At 37.0% G+C, this 16,243-nt stretch overlaps 3 protein-coding genes across 4 annotated transcripts; 1 reads left to right on the forward strand and 2 right to left on the reverse strand.

The window, feature by feature from the left end:
• Positions 1 to 75: 75 nt before the first annotated feature.
• Positions 76 to 4,798, reverse strand: LOC124296712 (inosine-5'-monophosphate dehydrogenase-like). 2 transcript variants are annotated; one of them, XM_046747002.1, is made up of 2 exons: positions 4,392 to 4,798; positions 76 to 2,536 (listed from the first exon to the last, which is right to left on the reverse strand). In XM_046747002.1, the coding sequence occupies exon 2, from the start codon at positions 2,460 to 2,462 to the stop codon at positions 888 to 890; it is 1,575 nt and encodes a 524-aa protein (XP_046602958.1). In that variant the 5' UTR covers positions 2,463 to 2,536; positions 4,392 to 4,798; the 3' UTR covers positions 76 to 887. The 2 variants fall into 2 exon arrangements, with proteins under 2 accessions (XP_046602958.1, XP_046602959.1); XM_046747003.1 differs by lacking the exon at positions 4,392 to 4,798 and adding an exon at positions 3,164 to 3,338.
• A 1,906-nt stretch (positions 4,799 to 6,704) lies between these two features.
• LOC124296714 (spermatogenesis-associated protein 17-like) lies at positions 6,705 to 8,188 on the forward strand. Its single transcript, XM_046747007.1, has 2 exons — positions 6,705 to 7,071; positions 7,181 to 8,188. The coding sequence occupies exons 1-2, from the start codon at positions 6,821 to 6,823 to the stop codon at positions 7,599 to 7,601; spliced, it is 672 nt and encodes a 223-aa protein (XP_046602963.1). The 5' UTR covers positions 6,705 to 6,820; the 3' UTR covers positions 7,602 to 8,188.
• Positions 8,189 to 8,452: 264 nt separating this feature from the next.
• On the reverse strand, positions 8,453 to 15,269 carry LOC124296711 (prosaposin). Its single transcript, XM_046747001.1, has 14 exons — positions 15,030 to 15,269; positions 14,274 to 14,379; positions 12,764 to 13,127; positions 12,312 to 12,620; positions 12,014 to 12,202; positions 11,671 to 11,790; positions 11,230 to 11,538; positions 10,981 to 11,115; positions 10,744 to 10,911; positions 10,305 to 10,530; positions 9,896 to 10,210; positions 9,565 to 9,704; positions 9,219 to 9,461; positions 8,453 to 9,053 (listed from the first exon to the last, which is right to left on the reverse strand). The coding sequence occupies exons 1-14, from the start codon at positions 15,067 to 15,069 to the stop codon at positions 8,997 to 8,999; spliced, it is 2,721 nt and encodes a 906-aa protein (XP_046602957.1). The 5' UTR covers positions 15,070 to 15,269; the 3' UTR covers positions 8,453 to 8,996.
• Between the last annotated feature and the right edge of the window lie 974 nt (positions 15,270 to 16,243).

A 16,243-nucleotide genomic window follows, 5' to 3' on the forward strand; every position in this document is an offset into this window, starting at 1 on the left:
AAAAAATGAAATTAAAAAATTTAATTATTTATTTACAAAAATTATAGTATATAGTATAACTGTCATTTTATAGTATCGTGATTTTCTGTATAATATGGAATTCAATTTTAAACAATCAATACACAGAAAATGTTTTAACAAAGTAGTAAAGACCTACCAATTGCGCATATAACATATAAATCAAAACTGTTTTGGCATGCAGAATTCGTTTGAAGTTTATCATAAACACCTACATAGTATATATATATATATCTATACTATGTAGGTGTATATGATAAACTTCAAACGAATTATCATATATATATATATGACTTGGGAGTCCGGAGGACACTGCAATTCTCAGATGAATTCTCAAACTTACTCGTAAATATACAATCATCAGATTTATGTTATATTCTTATATCTTCTGACGATTCTATGGGTTGTCTTATGCACAAGTTTTTTATTCTTCTGAGAATTGCAGTGTCCTCCGGACTCCCAAGTCATGCAGTCCTTGCAAAACACATACAGAACTTTTGGTTGGCAGTGTTTCTCTATTATGCTTTGCTCATATAAAAATTGGATACACGTTGGCACACACAGCAACCATTCGGCTTGGCAGGGTCTGTTTCGAGAGAATTCACAGCATATCATGTGCCGAAAGAATTGACCCATCACTGTAAGCATCTCGCTTCATCCTAGTTTATACTGTCCAGCGATTCCATCTTTTTGAACTTTTTCAAACGTAGTCTGTTACTGTAGGCATTTTTGGTTGACAATGAAACCTCTGACGTTTTTACAAGTAGCAGACTCATAATTGACATAATTGTCAGGCTCGCTCAACCATTTGGTCATATATTAAAAAGGCAATAATCGTTTTGAGAACCAAAGTTGCTATTACTAATAAATCAATACAATCTCTTTTCATATGAAAATAAGCTATGTACATTTCCCTCCAACTGTGCCGACTGAGTTCTCCTTTCAAATTTAACCTCCTCACTGTGTATCATATGGTGCAAGGTGGATACGGATTTGGCGCCAATGTCGTGGCATCCATGCCTAATGCCACATTGAAGGTATGGTAAAAATTTGAGGACTGTACCCTTGTCGACTATTGACCCGCTGACCCCCTGCGCCACCTTCAGCTTATCCATTTCATTATGAAAATATCGATCCATTGCCGAACCACTTGCATCTTTTTGGTTCATAGCATCCAGCGACCCCATTCCTCTGTATTTCTTCAAACGTACTCCATCACTAAAGAAATACTCTCCTGGGGCCTCTGATGTTCCCGCAAGCAGCGATCCCATCATCACAGTACTCGCACCCAAACTCAACGCTTTGATTATGTGCCCAATAGTCTGTATACCACCATCAGCTATCACAGGGACTCCGAAATTTCTAGCGTAATCTGAGACACTGTAAACGGCCGTGGCCTGAGCCCTACCAACTGCTGTTACTTCTTGAGTTATACAAATGGATCCTGATCCCATCCCGACTCTAAGACCGTCTGCCCCAGCTCGTATGAGGTTTCTTGCTTGCATCCTTGTGACAATATTACCTGCGATTACTTGCATCTCTGGATACTTGGACTTGATGTATTTAATCATGTTGATTTGGTACTGAGAATTCCCTTGAGACGAGTCTAGGACGATGACATCGACTTTCGAAGCTGCCAGCAGTTGCAGCCTATTCTTATCTTCCTCACGGGTTCCAATTGCTGCACCAACCAGGAGCTGTTTGTTTTCATCCTTGCTGGCATTCGGGTAGCTTCGATTTTTTTTCAAGTCCGTCCTAGCCATCAGAGCAACAAGTTCGCCTTTATTATTCACTATTGGGAGTTTACCCTTCTTTGATTTTTCTAGAATGGAATTAGCTTCTTTTAACGTCACTCCAGAGGCCCCAGTTATCAAATTGTTTAATCTAGTCATCACATTTTCTAGCTTGAGATTCTGTTGGCTCGATGTGTCCTCAAGGAAGTCAATATCCCTAGATGTTACAATACCCACAAGCCTTCCTCCTAGTTTTCCGTTCTCTGTTATCGGGATGCCGCAAAAACCGTGCTTAGTTTTCACATTGCGAACATCGAGAACAGTGTGGTTCGGCGATAAGACAACCGGATCTCTAATAAATCCATGTTCGTATTTTTTCACTTTCTGAACTTCATTCGCCTGATACTCTGCAGTGCAATTGTTGTGGATTATACCAATTCCTCCAGACAGAGCCATAGCAATCGCCATCTCGGATTCAGTAACCGTGTCCATCGGAGACGAGACCAGGGGTACTTTTAGGATGATCTTCTTGGTAAGCGGCGAAGAAAGGTCAACCACATTAGCAGTGAAATCTATGTACCCTGGGAGAATAATAAAGTCATTATATGTTAATCCGTTTCCACTTGACAGGAGTTGAGTTGCTGAAAGGCCATCTTTTGAGATCAGATCTTTCTCATCCTGACTTGCATCACTTATCACATAATCTGCCATGCTGCTGAATTCTTTTCAAGCTTGAGAGTACTGCAGTTGCTCTCTGATGTTACTGTTCGATATTATATTTCCACCTGAAGACATACAGTTTTAAGTGTAGCGAATTAAGTTGAATGAATTGTGATTATATAGATAATAAATTATTACTGAACTGAGCTGCTATAGAACATGTGACATGAAGAATAATATTCATCCTGTATCTGAAGTTTAGGTAGGTCAAGCTCGATTGGAAACTCAAGTTTTCATCTATCGTGAGATCTAATTATAAAAAAATCATATACATTTACAGCGCAATATGTCATCTAAAATTCACCATTCTGTGCTTTTAGATAGCTTACAAAGTTTCATTTACTCTGCAAGACCTTATTAAGGTTTGTGATCAAACTTAATCGTTCCCAATTACAGCTGATACATTATTAAAGGGTTGTCTTACTGTGAAATTATCACTACAAAATTGTTCATGTAACACAGTATGGTTTATGCGTTTCAGTTCCCTGTGTTCCATAAATGTGAATCGATCATTTACGCGATGATAAAAAAAAAGAGCATAGGAATATGTAAAAATGCACTTTTACGTCCTAGTACTTAAAAGTGCTCTTTTTTGTACGTAGCTTAAAGAAAAAAAAGGAAAATGGTGAACTACACTTTTGTTACATAAAGTATATACGTGTGCACTAGAGAGTCAAAGTAAAAAGACCTACTTTGCCTCCTTGGTACACAATCTACTATTATTTTTTTCTTTTAAAGAATAGTTTGAACAGTTAATTGTAGGACTTAATCAAGATCCGCGGCAGCGAATGACCAACAAGTATCCGAGTAGGGGATTGGTAAAGTTGACTCTGACTTTAATCGAAAATCGAATTTTCGTTGAAAATAGTTTCACTTCCTTCTCGCTTCAAGTCGATCAAGATCGACTTTTCAGGAGGTGCCCTGGTCGATTTCGTTAACAGCCCCATTCTATATACAATTCACAACAAAAACACTCCAACGCATTTTACAAATAAAATTATGTCACAGGTTCTACGAAATTGAAATAGTATATTCGTAGTATTCATGTCGCGTACTTGCAGTAGGTCGTGGAATCCGCATCAGAAATTTGTAAATCGTTGTAATCGATGAATCGACTTGAAATTTGATATACATTTTCAAAAAAATAAAAATGCATCAGATTATTGAACCAAAAATGTCGAATAAAATTCAGGAATTCCTTTTTTGTCGGCAAAAAGAAAAAAGAAAAAAAGCTCTGTCAGTCAAAAGCGAATACAATGTAGTTAACGGCCATATATTTTTTATTTTTGTGTCGAATCACCTAGCTATGCTTACGATATTCGATATCATGTACACTGCAGATTAATCGTGGACGAAAACCGTAGAAACGCGCGAAGAGACATATCTTTATCAAATTATGTATTAAACTTTTATACTTTAAAAATATTATTATATAATAAACACACTCCCTAACATACACATGAATTGATACGAAAAAATTATTAATAGTACATCAGCAGTTTTTCCGAAATTAATTCCTAAAAATTAGCCTGTTTAGGCGTTCGTCAGTCGTCACAGTAGGGTAACCCCTTAATTAATGAAATCAGATAACACAATTCAATTGCTTACAGTTTAATCTACATAGCTGAGTTAGAATTTTTTTTAAAACAAACTTAATTTTTGTTGGAATAATAATAATTTAAATGTTGCTGCAATGAAATACGAATGCATGATAAATAATCTCTCTCTTTGTAGAGTGAAAAAATATACCAACTTTTTAATATTTTTTTAATATTCTTTTAATTTTTTACGTAGAAATTAAAAGATTTAATTAAAAGTTTAATGAGCAAGCATAAATTCAAATATCTTAACTGACCTGAATTATGCTAACAATTCTACTATACTTAAAGTTTAAATTGAACAGTTGGATGCTACACTTACCTGACTGCGTGGCTACTTGGCAATTTTCGATGTGAAGTTCAGGGTCAGCTCTACGATGCGTACATTACGGCGCGTCGTCTCAAATGAAATGGATGAAACGACCGAAATCAACGTGTTATAGTTTAAGGAGAATAGGTGTTCCAGCCATGGATCTAGCCACGATGTAACCTCTCCCAGACGGCGCTGATGGTAGTAGTGACGTCATCAGACCGTCAACACCGTATATTAGTGGGGAAAACTTATTGTCTCGGAAACTTCGGACTGATCCCAGATCACCGTTTATGAGCCAGATAACGTAGGTATAAACATCCTCCCAAACAATAGGAGCCAAAAATTCCGAACGAAAGCGAACCTCATATTACCAGCGTGTTTTCCTCGTGAAAAAGATTTCTCACAGGGGTGCCCTGATCGATTTCGACGTTGACTTATATGTATACATGGTATATATATATCTCGAAATATTTAAGTCTACGTATCGCGAACGTGAAAAAGGGCTTCACACGGTGCGATTCAGCATGCAATTCTGAACAAAAACGCTAAAATTCATTTTCATATTTGACACCCAAATAAAGAAATGGTATGCTTTGTACGAAATCGCAATAGTAAATTCGTAGAAAGCATGATTTTTTGTAGATTTCATGAACTTGATAAATTGGCTAATAAATTGAAAATTTCCAAATTTAGATATTAGTTTTCAATGTTATAAACTTTCGAACTCTGTTTTTAATTTTTTACACCCAAATGAGATTAGTTTTGTGTTTGAAAATCTGACTGAAAACGAGGTTCCTGTTATTTAAGAAAGCTTACGGTGAGATTCAAAGAGCGATTTAAATATTTTTTGAAGCTACTCGCAACTAGGCAAAATACTTTTGTCCACCTGTGTTAGGAAAAGATACCGTTTATACAGTTGTATCGCAGCATCGATCATTATAGCCTGTATTACGAGTATATATCCGTTTTCAGATTTGGCCAATGCAGTAATCCAAACGACTTTTGGAATACTAAGTGTTGACCATACACTATACCAGTTTTATCACTCTATACAAAACGTGTGTAAGCCAATAATTTATGAACCATTTATGAACCATTTACAATTAAGACTACGATAAATATTAACCGTCGACAATTTGGAAGCTTAATTGCTAAGAATTTTCGCCGGTTCGTTATGCGATCCAGATTTTCAAAACCTTCCGCAAAATATCGGAAGTTAACCAATACTCTGAAGTTTCCGGATAAAAATAAGACTATTCTCAGCGCTAGAAACATTCGCCTCTTTTCACGACTAGCCAAAATCTTCGCAAAAGTGCAAATCGCTTATTCTCAGTACTATACTATACTATACTATACAATGTTTGTCATTCCGTACAAATAAACTTTCACTGTTCTTTGTCACTACGGGATTTAAAGACCATTCTTCGATCTAGGGACGAGATTGTGTAATTTCACTTTTCATATTTTTCACCGTCCAGGATCATTGGTTGATTAAATTTTACAAACTAGTCAGAATGCTCGGATAGTGGGAAATGTGAAAAGTGAAATTACTCAATCGCATCCCTGGTATTGCGAGCTTCCGAAGGAGCGCTATTTACAAATAGCCCAACATGATCTATGCTATGCGTAATGATTATAATGATTCTGGATCTCGTTTTGTGAATTATTTTTGGTATACTTGGGTAGGCTATCGTGTCAAAACAAATGATACTGAGAATTTAGTATGCCACTCGCTATAAGAAAGACAGAACAGAAACGAATCCAGGCAATTTATCAATAAATTTCACTATATCAAGCTTGCAAGGTTTTTGAAGGTTACAGCAACCTTGACTGGATTTTCTACGTACAACTTATTATTTCTCTAAGCTCTCATCTCCCACGAAAATGGTTTCAACTCGATGTTTTTTGACAAGCAAAATAGAGCTTTATCGGGAAATCAAACAGCGAGATGACGTTTCGGAATTAGAACGTGCGCATGAATTCATCGCGGCTCGTAAGATTCAAGTCAGCTCATAACACGATCATTAAAATGTCGTTATACCCTAGTCGAAATTTCTAGGATCACGAATTTTTACCAAAATTGAGACATTTCATATTATTTGGTACAAAATTGTAAATGTGCATGCAGTTTTTCATAATGAATTGTTAATTTTCTTTCAAAATTGCGTCGTATAAATTTTTTATTGAAAAAATATAAATTTTCATTAAAATCTAGAAGATTTTATGAGAAATTATGCAGATTTAAAATTTTGTTCGAAAGTGATTTTTATATAAAGTTGTATGAAATGTTCCAATTTCTCTGAACATTCGTAGAAAATCGTAAAAATCATTTTCACCAGAGTAATATTCAATTATGCGACGGCGCATGATAACAGTCATTATTGCCTACTTTTTTTAAGGCCTGGTGTCGTGGCTTTATTACTCGGAATCACTTAAGAATGTTGGATCAATCAGCGACAACGATACAGCGGCACTGGCGAGGTTTTATGGCACGTGAATTCGCGAGATCTCATCTCATGGATCAGGTGACGAAAATGTGGTGGGAGCATTATCACCGGTGTGCTACGAAGATTCAAGCACTTTGGCGTGGTCACAAAGCTCGCAAAAACGGCGTTAGTTTTCCAAAGTACCGCCGATGGTTGCAGTCGGTCTATGACAAGAACACTGAGACGTCGACGAGGATGAAAGAGTATAACGATGAGTCTTCTGACCAATAAAGCATCGAGTCCCGGGTTACGAATGAAAATGATTTCCCAAAAGTATCCGCGATTATACAGCCAAGAACTGTTTCTCCTTAGATTTCGCGATTCAGAATCGGCGTACATGAGGAAACTCATGGAGCGTGAATCCATGCTTTGGATCCTGTTCATTCTCTTCAAGCTGCACCATCTTCTGAGTACCGAGTCTCAGCCAGGTGTCCTAGCGCGCATTGACAAAACGAGGTTCACAATGATTGAGAAAATGATGCGAAGCCTGGAGTATACCCTCTACGTGGAGAAGCGGCGTCTAAAAAAGTGCAGGGTCCGACCACCGGATGCGCAGCCTCTGCTCTTTGAAGGGACGTATTTTGAACGGTGCGAAAAAGAAATTCGGGACTTGGAGCGAAGCTTGGAACTTGGCAACGGCTCCATTCGCAAAGGCGAGTGTGTTCTGCTTTATTTGAAGACCTCTGTTTCACAAGTACTAAAAACCTCTGATACTCGTAGGCATATCTTATGAGGAGCAAGAAAGGTGTTTGAAAAATGTTCAAAGACTTCGGACACAATCGGAGTCTGGAAAATTCGGCACTAAATTGCCGTTCAGAACAGTCACTCGTTGCACGGCCCCATGCAGTTGGGATACATCCATTCGAGTGACAACGGGTGTTTACGAACCGCCAAAATATGGGTTTACGACACTCAGATTACCGCGTGACAAGTCTAAGGAACTTCATGGCGATTTCAAAGTTGTTCTGAAACCGAAAGAATTGTACGAAACCATCGACAAGATGAAATGTCCATTTGCTAGGCTCGAAATGAAATGTCCCATTCACGATTTCACCACTCTGTAACAAACTGTAAAACCGTAGTTGCCCCCCCCCTTTTCGCGTTTTTGACCGTATTGGAACTAACGATAAGACTTCTGCAACTTATTCATTCGAAAATCTTCCGAAGTCAGATTAGAATTGGCGTTAATCGAAAATTATCCCGACGTATTCTGAATAGTTATGGCGACATTCACATTAAATATTACAGCGTTACCATTATTCAAAATTTCAAACGATTTATGAGAACTCGTATTTCAGTGAAGTTGTGTGAAATTTTTCTACAATTATGGCAAGCTGAGAATGTAGAAATTAGTAATAAATGAATTTTACGATATTCTACTACGGAAATTTTTTACTTTTTTTCTTAGAATAATATTTCAAATATTATATTTGTACAATGGCACATTTATATAATGAATCAGTCAAATCTTGGGAAACTTACGTACTTTCCCGTAATACCTTCAACATTTCTTGTTACGTTTATACTTCTCTGATTCAATTTGAAATTGGACGTTGTAATTACACAAACGACTTGACAATAAGATCAGTTTTATAACTCGCAATAATTTATTCGTTGGCCGACTAAATGTGGAACGGAACCTACACGTTCCGATGTAATTAGCGGGTTCTTAACAACTTCATTTTATTTTCCATATTATCACAGTTAAATTTAGTCAGAAAATTTATTTTCGTTCTTGCGCTGTTGAAAAATTGGCAGACTAATTAAAATGCATAAAAAAGTTAAACATCAGACAGCTATATTATATTAATAAATTTACTGTAACATTACAATACGATAAAAGATACTGGCTAGACTATAGGAGAATTGTTTCAATAAAGGAATATTTCAGTGTTGCCATTTTGAAAAGCAAAAGGCTGTCAGTTGTAGTGTCAATCTCAACAGTTCAAATGTTACAGACTATAGTATGCCAGGTATCTTTCTCAAGAGTGCTTTGCTGATTATTATTAATTAGTTTTTCATATTTTTTTTACGTGTTATTCGATCAATGTTATTTATAGTAGAGTATCGAATACCTTGATGCTCTTTAGTTACCTTAATTAAATTTATTAAATTTTAAATTGAATTTTTAAACTGATGGCGCTGAATTTGCTTTCCAGACTTTCTCCCTGCAATGATCGACAACCTGTAACAGAATGAAGTTGATTTATTTCAGGATTTCTGTGGTTACTGCGATGTAGTATATACCTACGTGAACTTATTTAAAGCATACTGTTTGCCTTTTAGTGTGACAATAAGATCAGTTGAATAGCGTAATAGAGCGATTCCAGATTAACCCTTATTTTCTTACATTGCATGCGGCGGCATTGTCGTCAGACAAACACCAATATGCTGTTCCCCATGTACACCGTTTTTGAGCAAGGTTAGGGTTAGGAAGATTAGTGAAACGTCTCAATCTTGAGCTGGCTGCTGACATTGCTAGGTAATCCTGGTCTGAACAGAGTGCAAGTTTAGTGCAGATTTTTTTTGTGTCAACGAACGACAGTAGAAGGTTGATTATGCTGTGGCCGTATACTTCGATCATCGTCTCGCACTACACAGAAGAGAAATCGAACAAATAATACGATGAGTAAATACTTATATCAATAACTGTGCACAGAAATAAAGTTTTCGACTGCTGGCAGCATTTTACGGACCTTGTTTTGTTTTCCAGACGGTATATACTTGCAAACTTTAGACACGATAATTTCAATGTTATGATCCACTTCTGGGTCCTTCAACTCTTTTTCGATTGTGGATATTACAGATTGGCACAAAGCACATTCGGATATAGATTCTGAAATAATAGTAGTTAAGTTAACATTGAATTTTAATTTTAAACAATCCACTGAAGGTAAAAATTGAATACAACTTTACTTTTAGCGAATCTGCACAGTGCAGACTTTACTTTTATTTAATGAAATTCACTTCACCACGCAACTTCTTTAACGAAATATTTTACAGATTCCAATATTTCTAATATCGTACCTTGCATTTGCTCAATCTGTTGTCCACAGAGGGAGATTGCCTGACAAATGTCCCTGGGATTGACCTCAGCCACAAGCATATCAATGACTAAATCAGCATACTTGTTTACAAAATCGTCACATTGACTTTTAACAGTCTTCGGTAAGACGTGGCACACTCCATGCACAATTTTCTCAACTTCGTCTCTGCTACTCTTAGACTTCATAGATTCTTCTAGGTGCTTCATTATAAACTCGCAAACCACACATTCTGCATCAGAGCTGACTTCTTGTTTTGCTACCGGGTAGAGCGGAAAGTCCGGGATCTCATTTGTTACTACATTTAGTCAAATATAATTTTTTAATGAACTTGTAAACTACCTGTAAGGATTCGATTGATAAAATATTGGAAATGTAGTGAATCAACTCACTGATTTCTCCATTTTTGTCTGTAGGGAAGGAATTCTCAATGAATGGAACAGGGCTCTGTGTTGCTTCACACAATTTTATGTATACACAGACTTCTTGCGGGGTGAGATCTGCTATTAAAAGATCAACTAGTTCTTTGCTGTACACCTTTACCAATTCTAAACACTCTCCTTTGAGGTTCCTCGGAAGGTGAATGCATAGTTTGTCCAATGCAGCCTCTATGCTTGCCTATTAATGATTTAGATAATTATTTAAATGAGAAAATGAAAACATGGATGTTGTTGTTCTTTTAGCATCCAAGCACTTGTGTCAAACTTTTAAATCTTACAGAATTAATTGCTGAATCTTAATCGATGGTAAAGATAAAACGGATCTGGCAATTTTTTGAGTACACAGTTAGTACATATGAAACGTGAAAATAAATATCCAATTGCTGCTTACCTCTGTCCTATTATTCTCTACAACTTTGTACAACTGTGTGATAGCAAGGAGACACAACGGACAACTGGGTTTTTCTTCGACCTCACTTACAATTACCATATCTTTAGGAATTGACTCCCAGGCATTGACCAGTTCCTCAGTTGGACACAGATGCAGACTTGGGCAGAGCTGTAGGATAGTTGATAGACATCAATTTACTCGCACAGAAATGTATTGAAAAACGGTTTTGTTACTAACCACAGAAGGATCAATTTCATGGGCAAGGATCGCTACCATGGCATCTCCATAGACATCAACGAATTGGTTACAATCGCCCTGTACAGTCTTCGGTAATTTACTACATACTTTTTCAATTTCTTCTTTTACTTTCTCCTATTGAAATCAGGTTAAAAGTTCTGCTTGAGTTACTTGAACGATCAGTGTAGGGCATTGTTTTCACCACAATAAATAGATAGGCAACATACTTTGAACATTAACTTAACGAACCTCGGTAGTAGGATTGGTGATTACTTGTTGCAAGTAATGCAAGACATACTCGCATAACGCACAGGTTTGCTCATTACCACCGCCTGCAACAGGGAACGCCAGTGAAGAAACTTGCATCCTTTCTAGTGGTAATTGCATTTCCTCAGCTTCCGACTTGGGTTCCTGCTTTCTCAGTCCAGATCCATTTTCTCCCAAATTATGCTTTCTGATTCCAGCTTTGTTCTCCCCAAGATTGTGCTTCTTTTCGTTCATTATTCTTACTCCAATAGCTGCAGGTTTTTCAGGTAGAAGAGGCCATATCGGTCCATTCTGATAGATGAAATCATATTTGGAATCGTTTTTTTTTTTTTTTTACACATTAATTCAGTGGAATGACGTCAAAGCTTTAAGAACGTGTATTTTTAATTGTGTGTAAAATCTGTTGCTTGGATAAATACTTACATACACAGAATCACTTGGTCTTGGGCACACACCCATTATTTGACATACTGAATTTCCGTCTAGTTCATGCGTCAAAAATGAATATATTTGTGGATAATATTCGTCAACAATCGCAGTGCACTATAAAATCGTACAATACTCAATGAGTCAGAATTAGGATAAGAAATATTACAGAAATCCTTGAAGAAATTATTTCAATAACCATCTACTTTCATGTATTTTATCTATAGCAATTTTTTTCACCGACTGTTGGTGAAAAGATTTGTAAAAATAAAGAAAAGTCTACTTGAAGTTAAACCGATATACGTTAACAATTTAAATAAAATGAAAACTAAGGGTATACCTCAAATGCGAAGGACTTGGTCTGTTTACAGAGCCCTTCAAGAACTTTTTGGAATTCTAATTCTGTGGTATTGGCAACTAAGAGATCCTGCAAGTGACCTACTAGTTGTTTACAAAGCTTGCATGGAAGTTCGTCACTAACATCAACCATACCGACACTAGATAGGGGCCGGACTTCAACCTCTATTATCTGTAAATACCAAATGACTCTTTGTTTATTCTGCTGATAGTTTACATTATTCATAGAACAGATACACATTTTAGAATATTGATCTGTTTAGTATTGGAAAATATTTTACCTCGCCGTCTATTTCTTCATGATTATGGAATCTCGAACTACATTGGCCAGAAAGGTGACAAATGTTTTCTGCTTTGAATTCAGTTGACAATCGCTCATATATGGATTCGAAGTATGTGAGCACAATGGAAGAACAAGCATCAGAGAAGGAGCTAAATTGCCCACATGTATTTAGCATATTTTCCAGAATCTGATCACGCGACATTCCCTCCAACTTGTGTTCTAGATGCGTTGCTATAGTGTAACAATTCGAACACTCATCAGGTTCTAGTTCGTCGTTGAATAAAGACTTTGGAACAATTTCATCATCCTGTAAGCGATTGGTTGAACATATTTAGACAGTGGCAGAGCAGAGTGGGTAGAAAACTGACACAATTCTGTGTATTTCTTGAGATGCGTATTCAGTTGGTTCAAAGTAATCATCATGTAAGTGTAAGAACTGCAGATTCATACCTCGGTCATTTTTTCTTGATATTCACGTAGCAGATTGTCAATGCGTGCTGAATTGCAGAGTCCGGAGACTGAGCATACCACAGAAGGGTCCATTTGAGACGCCAAAGTCTCGACTAGCTCCGGTATGAATTGATCTACTAGTTCGTCGCACTCCTTAACTATAATCTTTATTTGCATGAGAGCACAACTACCCTCGAACACGGCCTTCAGGTCTTCCTGAGTTTGATTGCTTTCTAGTTGATCCCTAGCTTGCTTTACCATATCCTTACAAATATCGCATACACTGTCTTTGTCATATTCCACTTCCATGTTTTCCCACTTTGACTTGATACAGTGCTTTGTTGCTTTGCATCCTGCTGCAGTACTGTTTAAAAGGTTTCAATTTTATGTAGTTCAGTAGCATAAGTTCAAAATGCACAAACAAATGCAATACGATTTCAATTATTTTCTGTGTCATATGATCAGTTACTGTACTACAATATAAATCAGAACCCTAATATTTTTCAAATTCAAACCACATAGAACATTGAAATTATTTCTTACTGTGCCCATATTAATTAACTGGGCCAGAAATAATGTAGCAAACACCAACTCTCTCTACGACCTTTTGTAATTCATACTGTAAACAAATCCATTACAACTTCTCGAAGTACTATATAAACACGGGGTTTGCTGTGTGTAGTGTTTGAAGTAACCAAGTAGCAGGTAGCTATTTATAATACATGCACAGATTGACAGACAACTTTATTTTGCAACTTACAAATGAACTTGAGTATAAATGAAATATTAACAGTCACACAAAGTATGTAACCTATTCAACGGGTGTTATCATATGTTGAAAACTTGGAGTGAGAACAAGAATGCGGTAGAAAGAAGCATTGAAATATAATTAGCCCAGAATATATGGCTATTGTTTACGAATTTTATACAACAGATTTTGCAGGTCCCTTCTTTTCCCCTTTCAGCTCTTCTGATTTTTTATCCAAAACGAGGCTATTATTCATCATTAAGAATCGAGACATCAAAACTCTTTTATCAGTAAACCACCAACATCCATACTGTCTTCTGATAACGAACACAAAGGCTTGTATAACATGAGGAGGGCAACGGTTCAGCTATGACTAACTTCAGAAGGCAAGTGCCACGTTAGTACCCAATAACGTTAAAGCAGCTCTTGTTTGCGAGTCTGTTGACGATAACTCTGGCTTCATGCGTGAGCTGAACTGTAGCGTATTGTTATGTTTTGGAACACATTCTGAGGTGACGAAATGCTGATGATATAAAGAGTGGAATAAGTAAGGGGAGAGAAGCTACACGGAATGTTGCACTGATAGTATGCATGCATGTGGTTAGAAAATATCACTATCTAGAGACCTTTAGTCTCACACATCGCTACGCCGGCATAAAAGCAATGGATAAAACATTGTGAAACCTTGAGGTAGGAGGAGAGTCGAGTGAGGGAAAAAAGATGTGAACATGAAAGCTTCTCGAACGAATCTATCATACTCACGTCAAGTTTTGACACCAGTATGATGGACCCCAGGTACAGGCTTTAGCACCTAGAAGATGCGTTTTATCATTTCCTCCAGTACTGATCACCACTCTAGCTGTAGCAACTGAAATTCAAAGCAAATGTAACGATGTTTAACCTGAAGTTGGTGGTGGTTATTTTCTTCACAACCCATCAATTCGTCAGTGTGGTAAAATTATGAAAATACATAATTTAGGTGTTACTAGGAAATGGCATTAATCACTGCTAAACTGCAACATCCTGGTAGATTTGACTCATCCGACATTAATGATCAATAAATCGTATGTCCCCACTACATGTGACTAATCTCTGAAATATGAGTGATTCGCTTGGCTGCATCTCGATTACTGAAATATTTTTCTACATTTTGGATTCTGATTCATAAAGACCAAAAGGATTTTAGCAGCGTACGTGATAGCAGTAAACAGCGAGTTGTAAGATATTGCAAAAATAATCATCTACTCTGCTAGTCAGGCGGCTATTTTTGTAAATAAGAGAAGGTGAAAGATGAAGTTTAAATTTTGTTCATTCGTGTTGTCTTGCTTGCAAAAATTCTACAAACGAAGGTTCGGGATACTTAGAGGTCGTCGGACAGCAACTAGAGGTTACCAAATCATCAGAAAATCCGACATTTGGCGCAGTTGGGTCATTAACATTGGTAATTACGTCGCAAGTCAACAAAGAGAAAAGTCCACGGACTGTCAATTGATCGTTGGTTAGAAGGCGAAAACTTACCAGCTACAAACGCGCAAAGCGCTAATAATATGGTCTTCATATTGTAAACAATGCCAATGGTGTTTATGATGTGCACGAAATTTCGATAAAGAAAAAGAATAACACTCCTATCCACCGTCCGCACGTAATGTCAAGCTCGAACTCGCTGACACTGAAGATCGCTCAAGATGACTTGGCCGTCTTTGCTTCGCTTCCTTCCTACGAGTATCGATACTGCAGATTACTCGACTCGTGATTCGGACTGACAGCTACGTCGTCTCGTGAGTCTCGCATGCCGAGTCACCAAGCGGATTTGGACCGCATTTAGTTTGTTAGTGCTATCTAGCGGTGTATTTTCGAAACAGAGTTGTCTGACAACTATGGACTTAGTGAAAACCACTGCGAAAACAGCAGCTGAAAGATAAGAACGTCAAGTCGCATCGTTGTTGCGAATTATGGAGTGTACGGCAGGAGGGATATCTTAGGGTGCTATTTCATGAGCAGTAAAAAGCAGCAGTGGTTTAGCAACTTACTAGTTTTCACTAGCATCAGTTTGGTAATTTTACGCAGCAGCAGCGCTGCTCATGAAATAGGTCGTGATTTCTTGTGATCTTGTGGCTTGTCGTTGCGCCGAAAGTGATAGGGGAAAACTGCTGCTGCTGCTGCTTTTTCCTGCTCAAGAAATATGTAGCATAATAGCATTATTATTGCACAAATATTGGCTCAGGGCCGGTTTCATCTCAAATCGCCCAGCAAGGTCGGGGTGGAAAATTCAAACGATTCAGTAAAAATGTATGTCATTCCTCAACGGATTTATAGAGACCCGTATTTTTTCATTTTGCTATAAAAATATTTTATCCCTCTGTACGGCTGTTCTCATTTTTTAACGAAAACCCATGCTTACAAATTGTGTAAATTTCGTTTTTTGTTTGAAGGGCCGTAACTTTTCAACTAATTGAAGGATTCTAGTTTTTTTTTTCAAAATGTGCATACTTCTGCGCGCGTATATTATTATTACGCTTGCCAAGCACAGCTTCATAGATTTGGAAGACGAACTTGGTTGTATCTTATAGGTAAAAAAATATTATTTTTGTGTTTGTTACTATTAAAAGAAGCATTGTAATTGAATTTTTCCTTGCGGTTATACATTTTTTAAATATTATATAAAATATATATCATATATAAAATTTTTTACGGGAAAAATCAGGGAAAATTAAGCAATTATACTTATACTT

Source organism: Neodiprion virginianus, chromosome 1, assembly GCF_021901495.1.
Source record: "Neodiprion virginianus isolate iyNeoVirg1 chromosome 1, iyNeoVirg1.1, whole genome shotgun sequence".
NCBI classification, from domain to species: Eukaryota; Metazoa; Arthropoda; class Insecta; order Hymenoptera; family Diprionidae; genus Neodiprion; species Neodiprion virginianus.

Excerpts from the sequence above, each read along its gene's own strand:
- LOC124296714 (XM_046747007.1), top strand. The coding sequence starts at position 6,821 with ATGTTGGATCAATCAGCGACAACGATACAGCGGCACTGGCGAGGTTTT. Across the intron at positions 7,072-7,180 it reads ACGTCGACGAGGATGAAAGA|ATTTCGCGATTCAGAATCGG; the intron begins GTATAACGATGA and ends GTTTCTCCTTAG.
- LOC124296712 (XM_046747002.1), bottom strand. The coding sequence starts at position 2,462 with ATGGCAGATTATGTGATAAGTGATGCAAGTCAGGATGAGAAAGATCTG.
- LOC124296711 (XM_046747001.1), bottom strand. The coding sequence starts at position 15,069 with ATGAAGACCATATTATTAGCGCTTTGCGCGTTTGTAGCTG. Across the intron at positions 12,621-12,763 it reads ATCAAGAAAAAATGACCGAG|GATGATGAAATTGTTCCAAA; the intron begins GTATGAATCTGC and ends AATCGCTTACAG. Across the intron at positions 9,705-9,895 it reads ACAGATTGAGCAAATGCAAG|AATCTATATCCGAATGTGCT; the intron begins GTACGATATTAG and ends CTATTATTTCAG.